This window comes from Labrus mixtus, chromosome 3 (assembly GCF_963584025.1).
Source record: "Labrus mixtus chromosome 3, fLabMix1.1, whole genome shotgun sequence".
Taxonomy (NCBI): Eukaryota; Metazoa; Chordata; class Actinopteri; order Labriformes; family Labridae; genus Labrus; species Labrus mixtus.
In genome coordinates, this window is record NC_083614.1 from 31,180,956 (window position 1) to 31,202,333 (window position 21,378).

A 21,378-nucleotide genomic window follows, 5' to 3' on the forward strand; every position below is an offset into this window, starting at 1 on the left:
GTCTGTTTCACTCTGGAGAAAAGAGCCTAGTGTACTTACTCCACAGTGTCCCCCCTGAAGACATTTTACTGATGGAAAAACAAGCAATGTCCCTCTCATGTCATCCTTTGGTTTTTCAGATCTGATGCATATTTTCTAAATAAATATTTTTACTTTATTCTGGGCTAAAAGCAAAGAGAATGTCATGTTTCAGTCAAAATGTGTCGCGCCAAAACTAAATAGTGCTTTGAGTCTCTCCCCAGATGAACACACACAAGCCCATTATCAGTGTTTTGTATCTCTTGAATTGTCGTCAGGATCTTTCCTAATTACCCGCATACAGAAGGAACCCTTTTGGGAGGAATGGTAATCAAGCCAGCATTCCTACAATACATTATTTATATGCATATTCAGAGGAGGAATTATTTAAAGCATTGTGCATTCAACATTGTAACGCTCTTGGATAGAGCGAGTTTGGATTTGCACTATTATTTTTCATATTTAGTGATTCATCTTAAGCCTATGTAGCTGTTACTGCTCGAGTCCGGTGAGTCCAGCCTTTCAGCAAAAACATTATTATTTATTTTTTTTTGCCCTCATTAAGATGTCTGATCAGAATGGAATCGCTCTCTCCCTCATTCTCATGTGTGTGGTTTTTTTTATGTTGAATTCAAAGCAGCTGCAAATGTATTTTTTATCTAGCACACATTTCTGCCCACCCCTTCTATGCAGAGCGGGCCGCGGCAGAATAGTAATGACTTCAGCCTTATGGGACTCTAATGAGTGAAGTTCAAACGTAGCCTTCACATCACAGCACCTGTCAATCAAACCGGTGCCGGTGCCAGGTCCGCAAAGCAGAGGGAGCCAAACAGTGTGTAGCATCTGTGTGTGTGTGTGTGTGTGTGTGCACATGTGTGTCTGTATGTTGCCAAGCCAGAAAGAAGAAGAGGGGGGGGTTCTAGTTTGCAGGATGGAAGGATCAAAGCAGCCAGACATGGTGCAGTGCAGAAATAGGCTGCTCCTCTGCATACCTGCCATTTCTTTTATCAGCTACTAACTGCAGAGATCTAGACTCTGGAAACCACGTAAGCCAACAGTGTTGTGCTCTTGGTTAACACTGAAACAAAAAAACTGAAAAGAATACGTGTGAAGATGTTTGCAGCAAAGCCACGTGTTAAAGACGTGCTCGTTGCTACGTGTGTCTGATTTTTTTGTCACCTCTTAAACACATCAGGGTTCGAGTATGCTTAAGGACAACACTGCACAACGACTACTACTATTTTCATGCTCCATCAGAGCTGCTCGTTACAGTGCCACCAAGAAACGTTGCTGTGAATTATGACTTGTATGTGTTTTTTAAATTTTTGTGATAGTAGATAAAGGCAACATCGCTCATCTCGTCAAAGCTTTCTGCAGCCACTAACACACGTTTCCAGACATTTTCTGTACTGTCCATTTCACATGTGTTGCACACAGCGGAGGTTGTCTATTGGTGCTTACTGATTGCCGGTTAATAGTGGGATATTTGCGCCCTTTTTACGCCTCGTCTGTAATATGTAAGGCACAAAAATAGTTCTAGGAAAGAGTGACTTCTGAAGGTCACTTTCTCAGCCTTCTGCCACTCTGACCAAGATGGATGGATGGGTGGACGGATGGATTGGTGGACGGGTGAATGGATGGGTGGATGGATGGATGGATTGATTGGTGGACGGGTGAATGGATGGGTGGACCGATGGATTGATGGACGGGTGGATGGATGGATGGATTGATTGGTGGACGGATGGATGGATGGATGGATGGACGGATGGGTGGGTGGATGGACGGGTGGATGGACGGGTGTGTGGACGGACGGACGGATGGGTGGGTGGATGGATGGATGGATTGGTGGATGGATGGATGGATGGATGGATGGATGGACGGATGGATTGGTAGACGGGTGGATGGATGGGTGGACCCGTGGATGCATGGATGGGCAGATGGATGGATGCATGGATGGGTGGATGGATTGGTGGACGGACGGACGGATGGATGGATGGATGGATGGATGGGTGCTAGGCAGGGCTCTGTGATATATGATGTTGGAACAACTGCATTCAGATGAATTCCGGGAACTGGGCATTACCTTTATTAAAAGGAAAGAAAGTTTGAGCAGCTTTCCATGGAAACTATGATTCACTGGCCATTACTTGTTCTCTAATTTGACGTCTGGGTAACAGATGATACAGCCAACAATACAATTAGGCTTAAATGAAACCAGCAGAATCTATTAGTTTCAACAGATGTTTTGTGCAATTAGATTTACTTAATGATTTCACTTCTTTTTTTTATCTGCCAGTCCAAAAGCTTTTTTTAGTTGAGGCTTATATATAACTATAAAGCCAGAAGAATTGGCAAACCTGGGGGCTTTTTTCATCTATTGGAAATGAAGTTGTGCAGCAATAAATCTGTTTGTGCTGAGAGAAAAGTCGGAGCCGCTCCACCAGCAAACGAGCTGGATTCACTTTATAAATTCCTCAAATGTTGCCTGTTTGTGTGCGTTTTAGGTTTGATGGAAACTTCAATACCAACGTCTCCAAGACCATCTGCTGCGACAGACTCTCTCCAACAGTCAATAGCCGAGCTTTCAACCCCGGACGAGACCTCAACTCAGGTATGACACACACACACACACACACACACACACACACACATAAACAAGATGGAAGGATAAGGATTTGGTACTAAATGAATTGAAGTGGTTTAACGGTTACAAATGGGGGAAAACTCAAAGCTTAAAACCATTTGAGTTTTGGAATTCATTTTGTGGATTTCCAACCAAATGCTGAATAATTAAAAAGCTATTGCCATGGCAACCATTTTTTAATTAAGAAGTTGTACAGTTCTTCTTATCTTCTGAAATGTTAAAAGCGGAGGACATTGATCTAAGATAGAAATAATTAGCTGTGCGTGTTGAAAGAGAGAGTTTCTCTCTCTCTCTTTTAATTTCTTTCCTCTCTTTATCTGTTTCTTCTCAGCCTCTCCCTCCCTTCTGTTTGAGAAATATATTTTTATAGCCTGAGATCAAACGCACTCTGTTTGACTTTGAACTCAGTCTGCAAATGTATTCAGGTGGTTTATGTTTTTTATCATCTTATTGTAAAGACTCTGTCTGATCTGTTTCTGTCCTCACTTCTACCTCAAGTGTTCATTGCATCAGTTTTCACAAAAACTTTCCATTTTCAAGTTATAGTACATATATGTTGCCTCGTCGTCATTCTCAAAAAAAAGGAGCAATAGCATACAGTGTGATGGTGTCCATGCAGATACATTTATTGAGGGGCCAGATGACATGAGTGAATTGCAGAATATGAAACCCACATCAGTCTGTACCACATATGTCGGTCTGTTTTTGATTAAAAAGAAAATGGATCAAATTGACTAAAAACCAAGTCCAACTTTCCCCTGCTGCTCCTTCTGTTCCTCTGCCATGGCTTGGTGTGTTGCTCCTGCTTCAGCAGAAAAAATATCAAGCTGAACTGTGTGGATTAATGAAATGCACTGTTTTCCCCAGAATACTGAACAATTTTCTAAACTCTCTATTTTCAATCCATCATTTTAATTTTTTTCTCCATATACTGTACTTTAATCATCCCTGAGGGCAGATCTGGTTTACTCTCTTGGGCCTTAATACACCAAGCGCAAACCAGACCTATGGCCGTGCATTAATGGAGAGATTTCAGATTGGGGCTGCTACACAGAGAGCGAGCCAGAGGAGTTGGTGGATCAGTGCTCTAGGAGTGACATGGCACTTCTTAAGTAACCAGGCCAACTTCCATACTCTCTGGTTTGTATCGGGACTTGAACAGGCGACCTTCCGGTTCCCAATCCAAGCACCTATACAGACTGAGCTACTGCCCCCCCCCCCCCCCTTCATACAGTACATTGTACATTTCATTGTTTGAATTCTCTCTGCAGACTTTGTATGTAAGAATACTTACCAAGAAAGTTTCTATCATCTGGACTTCCAGAGCATGTGAACCACTTATTATAAACATGAGAGTCTCTGTTGCTGCCCCCTGCAGCTAGTTTTACTTCAGCCCATCCTTTACATTATGATGACATCACAGGTTTTATAACCACTTTTAACACACACAAAGCCTCCATGGATAAACTATTTACAACAAAAAACTAATTTTGACATAATTTGCAGTTAGAGATGTGTCCAGTTAACAGTTATACACAAAGTATCTCTTCATAATAGTTATCAATTCAGACATTTGTTTTGGCCTACAGGAGGATTCATACACTGTAATACTGCAAATGGCCACCAGGCAATATTTGAAGCGTCGCATCTATAAATTTAGAAATAAATCCATGGCTGATCATTGTTACGACAACCTAACTTCCATCACTCAGACTTGTCTTTTTACCAAAACACTACTCAAACCTAACATTTGGTTTGCAGAACTTGAACTTTAGTACAAGCAACATTAAAATGCATTAAGCCTGAATTACTTTGGGAAAAATTACACAAAGATGTCCAACTATGGCTCTAGCACCCTCTGTAGTAATTTCCCCGCCCCCAATACAACACTACATTTTAAGCATACTGTACCCTTAACTTCTCCAACTTGGATAATGTAGTACTAGTATCCCATTTGACAGGAAACCACCATCATTTGTTCTTCTTTACCATCCCATTGCTGTTAACCACCTCCTGCTTTTTCCACACATCCCAGCCTCCTCTTTTCTACAAACCATTCATAATGACTGCCATTCATAACACATCACCATCGGCTGGGTTTTATTTTCCTAACAAGCCAGTCATGGTGAGTTCAAGTTACCCCCCCCCCCCCACCTCCACTCTCCTCTCTTCTCCCCGTCCCTCACACTCAGCCCTCCTTGACCCCCACGTTCCCAGCGTATTCATTCTCTCCCATTTGTCTCAGCCCAGTCTAAACAAGTAGCTACAGAGAGGAGGGAGGGAGGGAGGGAGCGGGTGAGAGAGGGAGGGATAATTGAGAGGGAGAGAATGATGAATGAAGAGGAAGAAGGAAGGGGTGAGAGCTGATTGAAATGGAGTAATTATATCAAGACTGTATTGTATACTTCCATCTTCTCTCTCTCTCCTCTTACCTTCCATTTTTGCTTTTTCTTAGAGGCAGAGGAGATAGGAGATAGTGGTTTAGGAAGTGAAACAAGCGACTAGAGTTTTAAAGAATCCGGAAGATGAGAGGTGACTTTGGTGGATATTTTCCTCCATTTCTTCAGCCTACAGATGTTATGAAATGTCTTATTTGTCAAATTTCTTTCATAATTCTCTGCGTTCTTCCCATGCGTGCACATACTCATTTTTCCAACTTTTCCAACACTTTGAACTTGAGGTTGGAGTAGCGCATTAAAGTACCAACTCAATCATGATTGTCTAAACAACTCTGCAAAGCCAGGAGGATTTGACCAAATTGAAGTCGATTTTTTTAGTTCCTTGTATACATCAATGGATAGTTCCAAGTTGATTAATCAATGTACTTGGTGCCACAAGCAGGTCAAAGTTTCTATGAAATATCTGCACATGACATTGACTGTAGATCCCTTCAATCCCCATGTAGTGCCTTTCTCAGGTAACATTTCTGAATTGACCAGTACTTGGTTGATGCCTTTTTAGCTGAAAAAGTTAACTTAGCTTTACTTTATTTGTTTAATCTTAGCTGAAATTTGTTCTAAAATGTACAATTCATCCAAAGCGACATACATCAGAGAGTAAGTACAACACAAGCAAGAATCTAGAAAGGAGGAAACAATGTCAGAACCTGCAAACATACAGCCTTAAGTTTGATTGCTGACAGGCAAAGCACACAATCGACAGCTGTTGTTGAGAGCTCTAATCAGCTTCAAAACCATCCTTAAATCTTCATTATCCAACAGAAACATTGTCAATATCATTAAGTGCGTAGGTATTCATGAAAGAGTGGGTCTTTAGCTTTTACTTAAAGGTGTAAAGGGATTATACGGATCAAACAGAGTTTTGGAGTTTGTCGTTCGTTTTTGCACATGGTGTTTTTAAAGTGTGGTTGATGCAGACATATCAAAGAAAATATATCAATCAATTCAATCAATTTTTATTTGTATAGCGTCAACTCAGTGTTATCTCGAGACACTTTACAAAAAGCAGGTAAAAGACCTTACTCTTTGTCTGTTAACATTACAAAAGAGCAGGTAAAAGACCTTACTCATTGTTATATTACAAAGATCCGGCCTATCCATCATGAGCACTTTAGCAAAGCAGCAAAAGTTACAGTGGTAACTGTATCATAGTGATGCATAAATATATCAAACTTTACAAACGTCAGTTATGTTAGGGTTGTTGTAGTAAATGGGTGTCATTTAGGTCCCATTTCTTGGCTTTGCCTGCCTGTCTCTCTTTCTGAGACGATCTAAACATAGTTGGCAGAGTGGAGCACTGTAGGCTGACAGATGTTAAACAAAGCCCTCTTCCACTGTCAACACAACTGAGTGTTTCCTGTTTATATGAGCCTCAGAGATGAATGTAGTGACTGGGTTAGGATAATGTACGACGGGCAATGATGGTGTGCAAGAACGGCTGGGTTTTTTTTTGGGGCCAAGAATGTTGCTAAAGGTGCCGTTTGCTGTTGTTTGTAATGTTTGGCAGTTAGATCATTTCACAGGGTTTTGATTAGCCAATGCACAGGTTCTCATAGGCAGGTGATTTAACAATGCCATTTCATTCTGGAAATATTTAGCACCAGCTGACAATGACATGCAAGAATGGCTGTTAATATGTCTAGGAAAGACCATCAACTTAGTTTACAATTTTTTTTAAAATCCTACCCCCATCTAAGGAAACCTCCTACCAGGGAATAACAAATGATCAGCCAAATAAGTGGCTGAATGAATGCGTCTGATAATGACCTGCACAAAACCCCAGTGATACTATAAGTAAGAAATTAAACATTGCAATTAACTCAAACGATAGATCCTTTAGTTATACAGTTTGAGGCTTGTAGTCAGTGGTTTTTGCCATGGTTGGCTTTCAGAGCTGTATTTTATAAGTAAAACACTGAGTCAAACAGCAGCATGATTGTTTCATGCTAATCTTATAAAGTCTTCTTTCATGTCTACCCTCTGTTTTTCCCCTCAGTGTCGTTTTTATTTTGCCTCACGTACCACAAAAAGTTCTATTTGTGTCTTTCTAACTCTCTCTCCTTCCTCCCTCCTCCCCCATCGCTTTACAAAAGGCTGTTTTGTGTTGCAGTTGAGGAAAGGAAGTTGCTGCTTTGTGATGGGATCTCTGTGAAGATACTGTTGACTCTGTGAGCGAGCCAGTAAAAAAAAAAAAAAAAAAAAATTCTGTCTGTGTTGAGCAAATCCTCCGGCTCAGTGTGTCTGCAGAGGTTGTAGTTCAGACTGTTATTTCAGCTCGTCCTGCTGTCACAGTTATGACACAGGGATTGAAATGCAGTGCCAAAAGTATAGGAATCCATTTTGGAGTTATTTTTATATAAAGGGAAAAGTTAAGCATTAGTTCCTCTTCAAGCTTGAATAGGATGGATATATGTGTGAAAAGCAAATTAATGAAAAACAGATTTTCGTCTTTATCCACAATAGAGTCCTGTCTCTCCAATAAAGACACGTAAAGGCAAAAAATACATCAAAAGAAACAAAATGCTTGGTGTTAAAGGTTTTAAATGTGATTTTTCACACTTAAATATAATATAAATCAAGTATATCCTCTGAAAATAACTCTGTGAGTCATGACTGTCTACAATGGGTGTAACACCCGAGTCCCACTGTCTGTGATGTTTTCAGAGTTTTCAGAGTCCTATCTTCACTTTGTTTACATCGCCCGGACGGCCGGCTGACTCCTCCCCTCGAGTATAAAAGTTGTTTAATTGAGGGACTAGAGAAAAGAAGAATAACATACTGTACTCACTGATTAACTGTGTTTCTAGATCACGCTCATTTCAGGTAAATTTACATGCAGTGTGAAGATACGAGCATAATAAAGATCACTAGCATTAGCATGCTAACACAACAATGCAGCGCAAGTTGTTTTGGTTTCATGCTGGTGCTCAAGGGCGACATCTGCTGGATCAAAAAATCACATATAAAGCCTTTAAACTAAATATGTCCAGAATGATATCTAGGTATTGATAGATAACAAGGTTTCTAAGGCCTTTCTCTGTTGTATCACAATGTTTATTATGGGGTTCTTTAAATAAGCAAGTGAAGTGAAGACAAGCTTAATTTTCAAATATTGTAGAAATTCTCAAATTCAAATGCCCCAAAAACCCACAAGTTCCCAACCCAACTTGAGAACTTAAAGAGGAAATCATAACACAATCAATTATTTTATTTTTTTTGTTTAAAGATATTTTTGGGCCATTTTTACCTTAATTTGATTGGACAGCTGAAGAGAGAGGAGATGCTGGGAGGAGAGAGCAGGGTGCAGCCAAGGTTGAAGTCGAGGGGACTGCATGCTGACTGAATGCGACATAACGATCTATCTTGGGGCAATCTAACGCCCCATTAAACGTCTTTATTTAACTGTGACAGTCATTTCTCTCAACAGCTCTGATTCACACAGGTATCATAGTCAACCCCTGAACTTAAAATGCCTCTCCCCTGATATCAGCAGAATGAGAAGGGTTTATCGTTTATAGTTTATGAACACAGCTTTCAGAGTTTGTTTGTTGCTCATCATCACCAATAACTTCCTCTTGGATGAGGGCTAAAGGTCTGGAAATCATTCTCTAGAAGTCCCATCCTCACACTGTGCGCCTCGTTAATGCGCACGGCTGAACAGCACTTTTCAAAAGTGGACACCTAGAAATGTCCTGAACAGCCAGATTAGAAGACGTCAAGGCGAGGAGGTTTCTGCAGGCACTTTAAAGGAGGATTAAAGACAGGTTTTTCTCGTCTATACATTGACTCATTCTGCCTTTTCAAGGTTGAATGTAAACAAAAAGGAACTCTCAATCCTTCTATAATCTTATGTGTCATTATTATTTCTTCCTTCCAGCCTTTCCAATTTCCCCCCTCCTCACTTTGTTTTACCTTCTCTCTCCCATTTCTCTCTCTTTACCCTAGATGCTTCCCTGTTTTTAAAAATGTCATCACATTTAAATGTCTGTCTCCTCTGTCCGCAGTGCTGGCAGACAACCTGAAGTCCAACCCGGGGATAAAGTGGCAGTACTTCAGCTCCGAGGAGGGCATCTTCACAGTCTTCCCCGCCCACAAGTTCCAATGCAAAGGAAGCTACGAGCACCGCAGCAGGTAAAGAAACAACTTTGTCTATTTTTTTTAACATTTGTTTTTCTCTTATTGTCCATCCAAAAATTCTTCAGAACACCCAATTTTTTAAACATATTACTCATACTGTATATGGTGTCAGAACAGGCTGGCTGAAGTTAAAAGCCCCTCTCCCGCTCCCCCCTCCTCCTCTGTCAGTGGCTGTGGGGTGGCCCAGAGGGCACGTAGCTGGCATGTGGCCCTCACACACACACACACACCCTGACCACACATGCCCTTGGCAGGAATGTGGCTCTGTACCACTAAAGCCTGTTGGAATTTCACACCTCCATTGTTGTGGGCTTTTTTTTTTTTTTTTTATTGGCTGTGGCTGAAAGATGTTTCGTCCTCTCTTTTCTCCACATTCTCTTATTCTTTTGTCTCTCTCTTGCTTCTCTAGTACATTTTGAGATTTTTCTTTTTTTTTTTTTTTAAATCATGTCTCGTGGATTTTTCTGTCCTTGCTGTTCGAGTCAGTGAGCTGGCATACGGCCATGACATAAATGACATTTCTTGGCCTGCTTGGAGTGTGAATAAGGCTTTGTGAGTACATCATTCCCCTTCCCCACCCTGTGTTGTCCAGCAGACCACACACGCAGGCACTGATCCCCCCTCCTACATCCCTTTATACCCCCACCGAGCTAATAATCTACTTACATTAACACATAGACCAGGCGTTAAATATATACCTGAAAATAAAATATTATGATCCACATGAATGCATGTTGCAACACTGATGCTCAATATGATGTTTCTTTTTCCTCTTTTGTGAGATAACTTTAAAATGTAGTTACTTTAATACATACTGTATGTAAATCATGTTGCTGTGAGTCTTTATACGTTACCATGACTACATAAGGTCTGAAAGCTGCTGAAATCATATTTTATACTTAATTCATATGCATCAACTGAAAAGTAAAACAAAAATCTTTCATAATGTTTTTCAGCTTGTGGGAGTCTTGCACATATGGTTTCTTGGTAAATAACTCTGCAGTGATGGTGTGAAATGCGTGAGAGGTGTTGAGCATCCTCCAAAAATAACAGGAAAGGAGATGTGGAACTAGACAGCACAGCTAAGTGCAGACTGGATTAGTGAAGGAAACTAAAAGTGGAGAAAGTAAAGGGTTTGAGTAGAAGACAAGGTTATGTTTAGTTAGAAGATATGTGAGGTTGTTGTGGACTCACATAGCTGCTCTGGTTCAAGTATAAATCCAAAAACCTTGATCATGTCCTTCCATAGTTAATGCATTTCAATCTGAAGTCCCCCCTCTTCATGTAATAGCAATAGCAATTTTATTTATATAGCACATTTCATTCCAGATAAGCTCAATGTGCTTTACATTGAGGTTAAAAACTAAATCAAAAACACAGCATACAAAAGAAAGAAAGTGTTTCCACAGTCAATAATAATTCATACACACGACAAAGGAAACATCAGTTACCACAAAAGTGATCATAATACACACACATATATACAAAAAAAAGAAAAACTATTCATATGCTTTCGAGAACAGACAGGACCACAGTAACTAAAGGCCCCCTCTCCGGACTTTGATCTGATTCTGGGTACGGTTAAAAGACCTTCACCTGATGACCTGAGGGTCCGGGTCTTTCATAGTATGTGTTAATGTTGTCTTGTATTTCTATCCCTGTAAGGTCAAGTGTCTGATCTGAACATGCATGTTTGTGTGTATTTCTACCCCTGCAGGCCGGTGTATGTGTCAGCAGTACGTCCCCAGTCTAAACACATCGTGGTGATTGTGGACCACGGGGCGTCTGTGACTGACACCCAGCTTCAGATCGCCAGGGACTCTGCGCTGGTCATCCTCAACGCCATCGACGAGCACGACAAGGTCTGAGCATACCAATCTAGTCTTACTTTATTTAGAAGATTGTGTGTTTAGAGTTCATATTTACAAGTGTACAGAGCATTCAATGTACCATTATCGTTCCTCTCCAGATCTCCATCCTGTCAGTAGCGGAGACGGTCCGCTCCTGTTCCCTGGACCAGTGCTATAAAAGCCTGCTCTCTCCGGCCACCAGTGAGACCAAGAGGAAGATGAGCACCTTCATCTCCAACATCAAGGCCTCCGATGGAGCCACGCAGCACGCGGTCGGCTTCCAGAAGGCCTTCCAGCTGCTCCGAAACACCAGCAGCCTCTGGAAACAGAGCGCCAGTAAGAGAACTTGTTGTTGCACTGTGCACAGGCGTCTGTCTGTGTGCCGCCTCAGTCACCTTTTTTTTTTTGCACTGATCGATCAGAATGAGTGTGGTGATTTTGTTTTCTGTGTTCTTTTAAGCCACAGACATGGTGATCATCTACCTGTCATCCGGGATCACGTCCCGAGAGTCGTCGGAGCAGGAGAAGAGGGCGACGCTCAGTGTGGTCAGAGAGGAGAACCGACACCTCAACAACTCCGTCATGATCCTCACCTACGCCCTCATGAATGGTACGCCGCCCTTACTCTTTTAGAAATACAGTGGGTTTAAATGAATTAGCATCTGCTTGTCATGCTCAGACTGCGTGCTGTCTTTGCTGTGTAAACAAGCTCAACAAGCTAACTGGCTTGGACCGTGTTTGCCCACAGACATTCAGCTCGTGTTTGCTTATTAATACTGTTTTGTAATGTTAGTGAAAGTACCAGGAGACAGGCGCGCAACACCCACACTTTCACTGAAACATAATTTCATCCTCCACACTTTTTACCAGTGGAGTCATTGATGAAAACTTATTGGTCAAGTAAGATTTATTAAGTGACAATTAAGCCAATCATTAATCAATACAATACATCAATACAGTTGAAGCACGGTAAAGTTATGTGCATTTAGTAGTAATCAGATCACTCATCACTGGCTGAGTCAGAGCTCAGAGCTAACAAATGGATACATGCTACATGTAGCATCCTTCTGAAAGAGAGTTAGTCACCCAAACAGATAAATTTTAAGATAAATCCACCTCACAAAACAACCTAAGTGTAACATTTTCTCCTCTTGGTTGTTATTTTAACTGTATTTATTTACTCCCGTAACTTTACGATGTAGCGGAAGTCCCCCTCGCAGTTTTTCAAAATAAAAGCACATTATATTTGAAGACCAGAAATAAAGAGACTGAGGCATAAAGGCAATAAGAAAAGCAAAATAAAACATCACAAAGAGCAGTTTTGAATCTCGTTTTTAGAGCTTAAGCTAACTGGGTTTCTCACAATGGATGTTCATAAAGTTAGTGTCTAATTATCTTTTGTAACTTTGTATTGTTGTATGATGTGTCAGCTAACATTAGTTATTGGACATTAAAGGCTTTATATGTGATTTTTCACTCTTACATATAATATAAATCAAGTATATCCTCTGAAAATAACTCTGTGAGTCATGACTGTCTACAATGGGTGTAACACCCGAGTCCCACTGTCTGTGATGTTTTCAGAGTTTTCAGAGTCATATCTTCAGTTTGTTTACATCGCCCGGACGGCCGGCTGACTCCTCCCCTCACGTATAAAAGTTGTTTAATTGAGGGACTAGAGAAAAGAAGAATAACATACTGTACTCACTGCTTAACTGTGTTTCTAGATCACGCTCATTTCAGGTAAATTTACATGCAGTGCTCAGGGGCGACATCTGCTGGATCAAAAAATCACATATAAAGCCTTTAAATGAACCAGAATGTGTTGATTTGCTAGAGGATGCTAATATACTAGCGTCAGAACACCCGCACTTTTAAAATCGCTGCTCCACCCCTGCCTGGAGAGTTGTAAGAAATGCTGTCTATTAGCTGGTATGCTAGCTCTGGGAAGACGCCTCGTCATCGCCGCTCATTAGCTTTGCTGCAGTGATTGCAGTGACAGTTTGCTAGCTAACAAAACGTACAACACTTTCATCTTCTATTACATCATGATATTTGTCCGTACAACATTTGCATAGGATTGTACTTGCTAGATTTTGATCAACAGTCTTCTTCTGTTTGGACCCGTTTCTTTGCAGCAGATAAATTTGTTTTTTGGCTCGATACGTTTTAAGTAAAGACTGAAGGTTAGAGAGGTGCTCAGAAACCTCAAAGGCTTTTTTCTGTTTGTTGGTGTGGTGTGTATGTTTTTTGTTCCCTCTCTTATTGTCCTTGTCCATCCATCTGCCTCCTTTAAAACCTGCAACACACACACACACACACACACACACACACCACTTCCGTACATGCATTAGTCCACCATTAATACAGATTGCTTTTGCATCTAAGAATGGAAATGAGGTAGATCTAAGTGAGGAGAGTGAGACTTCAAAGGGCGTGCTGCTCTGTGTGTGTGTGTGTGTGTGTGTGTGTGTGTGTGTGTGTGTGTGTGTGTGTGTGTGTGTGTGTGTGTGTGTGTGTGTGTGTGTGTGTGTGTGTGTGTGTGTGTGTGTGTGTGTGTGTGTGTGTGTGTGTGTGTGTGTGTGTGTGTGTGTGTGTGTGTGTGTGTGTGTGTGTGTGTGTGTGTGTGTGTGTGTGTGTGTGTGTGTGTGTGTGTGTGTGTGTGACGGACGGAGGACCTTGGCTGTTTAAAGAGCTCCATGATGAAAAGGATGCGGAAATCTATCGTCCTCTGAGTTTATTAGCATTGCATATCCCACAAAAAAATATTTGTTTTGTTGCTGAGGCTGTTGCACACGGCTGAACGGCCCTCTGTGTGTGTGTGTGTGTGTGTGTGTGTGTGTGTGTGTGTGTGTGTGTGTGTGTGTGTGTGTGTGTGTGTGTGTGTGTGTGTGTGTGTGTGTGTGTGTGTGTGTGTGTGTGTGTGTGTGTGTGTGTGTGTGTGTGTGTGTGTGTGTGTGTGTGTGTGTGTGTGTGTGTGTGTGTGTGTGTGTGTGTGTGTGTGTGTGTGTGTCTTTTTTCCTGCATCTCTTGCCAAAGCTGAAGTGCTGATTGTTCAAGGAGATCAGCAGTCCCTTGGCAGTATAATACACAGTTGTTTGTTTGTGTGTGTGTGTGTGTGTGCGCGTGTGTGTTGGTGAGATGCCAGCCTACTATGAATAACTTTGTTATTACCTGAATAAGCTACTCTCCTGTCCGTTAGAGGATGTTTTAACCCCAAATTGCGCGTCTTTTGCAAATAGCTGATTTTATCTAAATTGATCACTTTTTAAAATTCTTCTTACTCATCATTACTTCATATTCTGAACTCAATAGGACTGCTTTAGGAACAGATATATCTCAATTCACAAAGGTATTCTAGGAATGATTCTGGACTACCTCTCCTCTCTTTTCATTCTGAAAGATGGAACACACAACCTTTGTTAGTTGGACTTTGTGCAATTTGTTGCTCCCAAAGTTAGAACGGAGTCGGGGAAGAAAGCTTTCGATTGTCTGCACCTTCTGCTCGGAACAACCTGAACTCGGATTTTGATCTACTAACCTTAGTTACCCTGAATTCTTAAATCCTTAGAGAAGAGACACAAATCCAAACTTTCCTTATGCAACTCTATCAGCTGATGATTTTCTTTTTCTGAAATGTGTACTGTTTGATTTTTAGTGTTTTTGTTCTCTGCCTGATCCCCCTTGAAAAAGAGATCTCTGATCTCAGTGGGACTATAACCTGGATAAATGAAGGTTAAATAAATAAATAAAAGGTCACTAAACACTGAAAAAGTTCCATCACAATCTTCTAAAGCACAAAATAATGTTTTCAAAATGTTTCATCCATTGCCCCAAAGATATCAGATCCTCAATCAAATGAGCAAATACTCCTTTTGGTAACATTGGAAGCTAAATGACTAGAACACAATATTAAACTTTGTCTGAACGGTTGTTGATTTCTGTTTGTTAATAAATTAATCTTATAAAATTTAGTGTTCTTTTTATTTTTTTATTAAGACATTGTAATGAGTTGGTTTGAGTGATCATTGGATTATCCCTGGAAATATGAGCAGGAATTGACACTACCTCCTTAATAAAAACAGGTGGAAATCTGTGCAATCGGCATTTTCTTCTTTGTTGGTTTTGGTTTGACATTGCCACCCATGACGTTGTCCCCCCCCCCCCCCCCAGTTGCCCAGCGTGATGAGCCTTGGCATTAAAAAGGAATTCTGCTCTAATCCAGTCAGCGATTGGATACTAGCAGACATTGTGTGCGCTGTCCTTCCCAATGGATCGTGGGATGCCAATTGCTCCAGGTGACAGCTGCAGGGTCCAAGCCGCGGTTCTCCATCCTCCTCTACATGACCTTATGAGGCATGGAAACATAGAGCCTGAGCTCTGCGTTAACTTCTCAGCTGCATACTTTCTCTCTAAAGAAGAGGGATTTATCTGTGTTTGTGATCTCTGAGCTTCACAGATGACAGTCGTGTTCGGCAGACGCCTGGGATTTTAGGAATAAAAAGCGTGTCGAGATCATGACGCAGGATCACAAGTCGGGGCCCGCATGAGTGAACGGATAATCTCTGCTGCTGATGGCAAATGAGTTAAGGAAATCCTTGTGACATTGTCAACTGATTTATGACCGTGGTGAATTAAACCATGTGAACTGCATGAGGTTGGATTCGCTCATTTGACAGATTCTTGTTGAATCTGGCCTCTGTTTGGTGGAAGAATCTCCTTGAAAAATGAATTTTAGTACAGCTAGAGGCAGAATGGAACAGTTTTCTTTATTCTGTAATCAGAATTTGAGTAATTAGCCCTTTAGTGACAAGAATTTAACTCTTTGTAGCTTTCCTTTCAACCAACCTTTTCTTTTTTTCTTATACTTTCTTTTCATTTTTTTCAAAGAGTTGCTTCATTCATATGGTCATTTCATTTCAACAAACATGTTTTCAACATAAGATGTTGAATGAATCAAAGAAAAAATAAACTACCCCCAAGAAAAGAAGCAGCAACATCTTTAGAAATGAATACACAGACATACATACTGTACATACACATCAAAACAATGAAATAAGAGAGAAAAAATAAAATAAATATAATATAAAATGAATAAATAAAAATAAAATAGAAAAAGAAATATAAATATATATACTATTAAATAAATAAAAATAGAAAAATAAAATAAATATAATATAAAATAAATAAAAATAAAATAGAAAAATAAAATAAATATAAGTAACTATAATATAAAATAAATAAATACAAATAAAATAGAAAACAAACAGACAAAAAAGAAAAAGAGATAAGGGGAGGGATATAGCCCCTATGTTAAATGCAAATTGAGGTTTCCACATTTCTACATTGGATTAATTTAAATATTTCATGGGTTTTGTCACACAAATATGTACATACATTTTATTTTCAAACCTGCATATAATTACACATTTATATTAATATTGACTTGTATGCTCCTTTCCACAAGGTATTCCCTTAATAAGAAATTATACGTATGCAAATTTGTATGCAACTCAAACATTTACTAGTAGGTTTCTTTTTTTTCAACCAACCTTTTCAAGTCATGTTACTCGTCTGATGAAGCCTGTAGCCATGTGAGCAGTTACTTGCTGTACCAGCTTGATTTGAATCAAACAAATCTGACATCGGCATTCCCGATCTAACCCTTCATTCTTTCTTCACCCCGTGTTCTCCTCCTTCAGAGGGAGTCACCGGCCTGAAGGAGCTGGCCTTCCTGAGAGATCTCGCGGAGCAGAATTCGGTGAAATACGGTGTCGATCGAATGTTCGACCGCGACCGCTCCCTGGCAGCGTCCTTGTCCGGATCGGCGGGAGCTGCTACCACGATGCCGGTGGTGAAGGGAAGCATGATGGTGCTGAACCAGCTGAGCAACTTGGAGACAACGGTGGGCCGATTCTACATCAACCTGCCCAACCGCATGATCGACCTGGCTCGCTTCAGCCTGCCCTACTCTGACCCCATGGGAGACGGTGAGTGTGGACAAAAGTGGACAGGAAGTCATCACATTGAACCACAACTGAATACTGGGCAATTAAAAAAATGTTCTGGTCCCTACTAAAATGAGATAAATGAATAGAATGACACTGAAAAGCTTCACATTCACCAACATTTTTAAGCTAGTTATTTCGAAAGGGATAGAACGGTTCCTCCAGCATGTTTTTCTCAACATTTCCATGAAGATCTAAAGACCCTTAAAGATGATGCAAAATAGTCTGCTGGCATGTGAAATAGTCTTCTGAAAGCTGCAATCACTAGATCAATCAGAAATATTCATTAAGTAACACTGCTCTAACAGGGACCATAAGTGGGGTAAAATCTCTCTGACTTCATTTGGATCTGGGTTTCTGAGTACCTCCAAAAGTCTCCAGTCCACGGGGAAATCTCCTGCAGTGTTCAGAGATTATCAATTACTAGCAATTGCAATCACAAAAAAACTTGGAGTAGTTTTCCCACCCCCCTTATTCCATAACTAACTCATCTTAGCCAATGAGTAAGAAGAGAAATCTGACACAACTCTCACATTTTCGGTTTCACACAAAGCGAGAGGTATGCAACGATTAGCGTAGCTTAAAGACTGGAAACAAGGAGCAGCTAACACAGCTCTGTATGAAAGTAAGATCAGCCTTCCAGCACTTCTAAAGTTGACTATTTAGAAGCTCTGGAAACACAAATTTCAAAACATTAAAGCTGTTCTTTAACATGCTGGAACTTTTGCCAAAGGAGACAAATTAATCGCAACATAACTTGATATTCATGATCTTTGGATGCTGTTAGTTCTACATCAGGCTAAGCGAATTGCCAAGTGGCTCGAGGTTGATATATATTGTACCGACATGAGAGAAGTATTGGTCTTCCCTTTATTTGATTGAACAGTTTTATACTCCGCACACAGATAACAATGGAATGAGCTGTGCTAAAAGAGCTCAAAACAGAAAAGCTAAGTGTATCAAACAAACCCCAGGTGTTGCATGAGTCAGATTCTTTGTTCTTTCTTTCTCCAGGGTTTATTATGACTGTGAGCCGGCCTTGTTATTTTGGTAACCTGCTCCTGGGCGTGGTTGGGGTGGATGTGAACCTGGCCTACATTTTGGAGGATGTCACCTACTACCAAGACTCGCTGGCTTCCTACACCTTCCTCATTGACAACAAAGGTCAGTCCACACAGAGACAGGAGAGATGGTAGAGCTCTCCCCTACACATGCACACTCTCATGTTGATCACGGACGAATCAGCAGGCAGGAAATAGTGTCTTTTCCATCCTGTGGTCCTGACTGCCTGTTCTCTAAATACAGTGTTCTCCATGTGCACTAATGCTCTGCTCGGTTATACAACAAACACAGCTTAACCAATCAGTCGTACTGCCTCTTACTGGGCCAGTAACAAAACAAGCAACAATCAGGGAATGTTATGATTCAACATGGTTCATGACATGGGTGTGCAACTGGCGGCCCAGGGGCCACATGCGGCCCCCATCAACATCCAACGTGGCCCTCAGGTCAATTAATTGGAAACATGAAGAAAACATGACAAAAATCTGCCATGAAATCATGAAAACCAGAAATATGTCCATAACAATATTTGATTACTGGTATATGTTGAGTTAAAGGCTTTATATGCGATTTTTTCATCCAGCAGATGTCGCCCTTGAGCACCAGCATGAAACCAAAACAACTTGCGCTGCATTGTTGTGTTAGCATGCTAATGCTAGCGATCTTTATTCTGCTCGTATCTTCACACTGCATGTAAATTTACCTGAAATGAGCGTGATCTAGAAACACAGTTAAGCAGTGAGTACAGTATGTTATTCTTCTTTTCTCTAGTCCCTCAATTAAACAACTTTTATACTCGAGGGGAGGAGTCAGCCGGCCGTCCAGGCGATGTAAACAAAGTGAAGATAGGACTCTGAAAACTCTGAAAACATCACAGACAGTGGGAGGATATACTTGATTTATATTATATTTAAGTGTGAAAAATCAAATATTAAGCCTTTAAATTTGAGACATAATCGACTGTAATCATTTTTGTGTGCTACAATTTGGCCCTCTGGTGGTGAGAATTAAATGAATGTGGCCCTTGCTGTGACCAAAGTTGCCCATCCCTAACTCTATGACTTCAACAAACTCCAGAGGTATCAATCTTTATAAGTCACAGGCCTATAGAGAAAACTCTCCAAATGCTAAGTGGAGTTTATTTCCATGTTTTTGTTTCTCATACAAGCACAATTACACTTTATTTTGTCTTTCTGAACTTCCTCCACCGGCATTACGCCTTATTAGACTTAATTGGCATCTTCTCTGTAGCTCTGGCACTTCTTTGGCATTACAGTCTCAGTTTAGCCTCGGCTCAGCGCGCTGCCACATTGCAGGGCGGGTAGCACTCATGTCCGCTCTTGGTTTGTTTTGGCCTCAGCTGAGGGGGGTTTTGACTAAACCACTGGTACTGTACAGCAGGTGATTTGTGCTCGTAGTAGGTCTGGACAGCATTGGCACTTTTGGACAGAGTTTTGCTGGATGACAGTATAACTACTGATTACTCATATTTGGTAATATTGGCTTGCAAGAACATTGCAGCTTTTTTTCTTTTTTTCCTCCTGCCAAGGAAGAAAACTGAAAAAAAGTGTCACTCATTGAGAATCTTTGCTGGGGGAAATGTAGAAACAGCATGTTTTTTTTTGCCGCATGCAATTGATCACCTCGTCTGACACCTTACCAGCAGCTGTTTCAGGCATTAATAAGCTAGACATATATCAATAATCAATCTTGTTACTGATGATCTTGTTTGCTTAACCTATACATAATTAATTGAATTATAAATGTTAGTATGTTTCATAACCAGATCAAATCTCCTCACAGGAGCTGTCAGATTGCAAAGTGAGTCCTGGTAAATGTCGATTATTTTGCAAAACGTTTTTTGCCGGGGTTTTCACCCAACAAATATATCTCCTATATTTGAAAATCAAGAATTGTAGTCCAGGGCGTCTCTGTAGTACGACAGCACTACATTTCAACACATTCATTTTTTATATATTTGAAAGAAAGCTCTCGATTTCATACAAGATAAGAAAGACAATTTACAGATATTAAAACATTAGTTTCCCTGAGAGATCTAAAAGGTTGTCAAGATGACACATTAATGCTGACTGGTTACTTAAAATCCATTTTTTGACTTCCCGGGTGAAAGTGCAGAAGTTTGTGCAAAGTTTAAGACTAGTTGGAAGACTATTCCATTCTTTAATGTCTTTAAAAGAAAAAAACAGATTGTGCTAAAGCGGAGCCACGTTTAGGAATACTGCAATCTCCGTTAGAGGCAGACCTTGAAGACCTGCTTATCAGCTCAGAGTGAAGTTTCACAAAGCTTTTCAATGGTGGGGGAGCAGCATCATGGATTATCTTATACACTAAGCAGACATCAGTATAAAAAATGTAATTGTCAAAGCTTAGAATTTTATATTTATCAAGTGAGGTGAGCTGAGGTGTTGATGTAGAAGGTTGTGTGAAGAGAAGAAGACAAGAGGAGACTCTCTGATGTTTACTCACCTGAAGTGTTTAACAGCTGAATTTTTCACAGTAAACCTAATTATTCCTCGTGATTTGTTTTGCAGCTGTGTGATTTTTTTTTTTTTTGCTCCACCGCGGTGCCATTGAACAAGTTTCCTTTTTAAACCCCCTAAATGTTTGTTATTGTAATAAATATGCCATCAAATTAGAGCTTATTACCGTGCCACGGTTATTAGTGCAGCAACTCGGTAAACACTGACAAATGACTCTCATTAAAGTTATTAGCCGCCATACAAATAGTCTGCTGCCAATTACAGTCTGGGTAAATATAATTAGTTAAATACAGCACTGACAAGAGGCCTGGAATTTCAAATAACACCTCAGAGTATTGGAATGATTTTCTACACATTGATCCTGTGACTTTATGAATACACGAGTTTGTAAGACGTTTTCTCAGCTGCTTTTGTTGAGGACATGCTCTTGTTTTTCTCTGTGGAATTTAAGATTTTGGATCCATAGCGACACAATGTGTGCAGAATGTTCAATGCAATTACAGCGCAGCATTACAAAAATATAGATATTCTTTTGGATTCCCGTTTAATGTTTTTAAGAAAAGAAGACCAAATTCCTTCCTTAATATTTTTTTCCAGAAATTGTCACCCTCTTTCTTAATGGGAAATACTTTCTGAATCAAAAATATTAGATTTTACTTTGCTAAATATCAGGCAGGGGAAATATTTGCGTTTCTTAAA

At 40.4% G+C, this 21,378-nt stretch overlaps 1 protein-coding gene across 1 annotated transcript in view; it reads left to right on the top strand.

The window, feature by feature from the left end:
• cachd1 (cache domain containing 1) overlaps positions 1–21,378 on the top strand; it is a 97,402-nt gene that overhangs the window by 49,702 nt on the left and 26,322 nt on the right. The window contains exons 4-10 of the mRNA XM_061034957.1: positions 2,523–2,629; positions 9,126–9,252; positions 10,976–11,120; positions 11,228–11,444; positions 11,569–11,718; positions 16,811–17,098; positions 18,131–18,280. Of these exons, the coding sequence (XP_060890940.1) occupies positions 2,523–2,629; positions 9,126–9,252; positions 10,976–11,120; positions 11,228–11,444; positions 11,569–11,718; positions 16,811–17,098; positions 18,131–18,280 (1,184 nt within the window). The remainder of the gene's footprint in view (positions 1–2,522; positions 2,630–9,125; positions 9,253–10,975; positions 11,121–11,227; positions 11,445–11,568; positions 11,719–16,810; positions 17,099–18,130; positions 18,281–21,378) is intronic.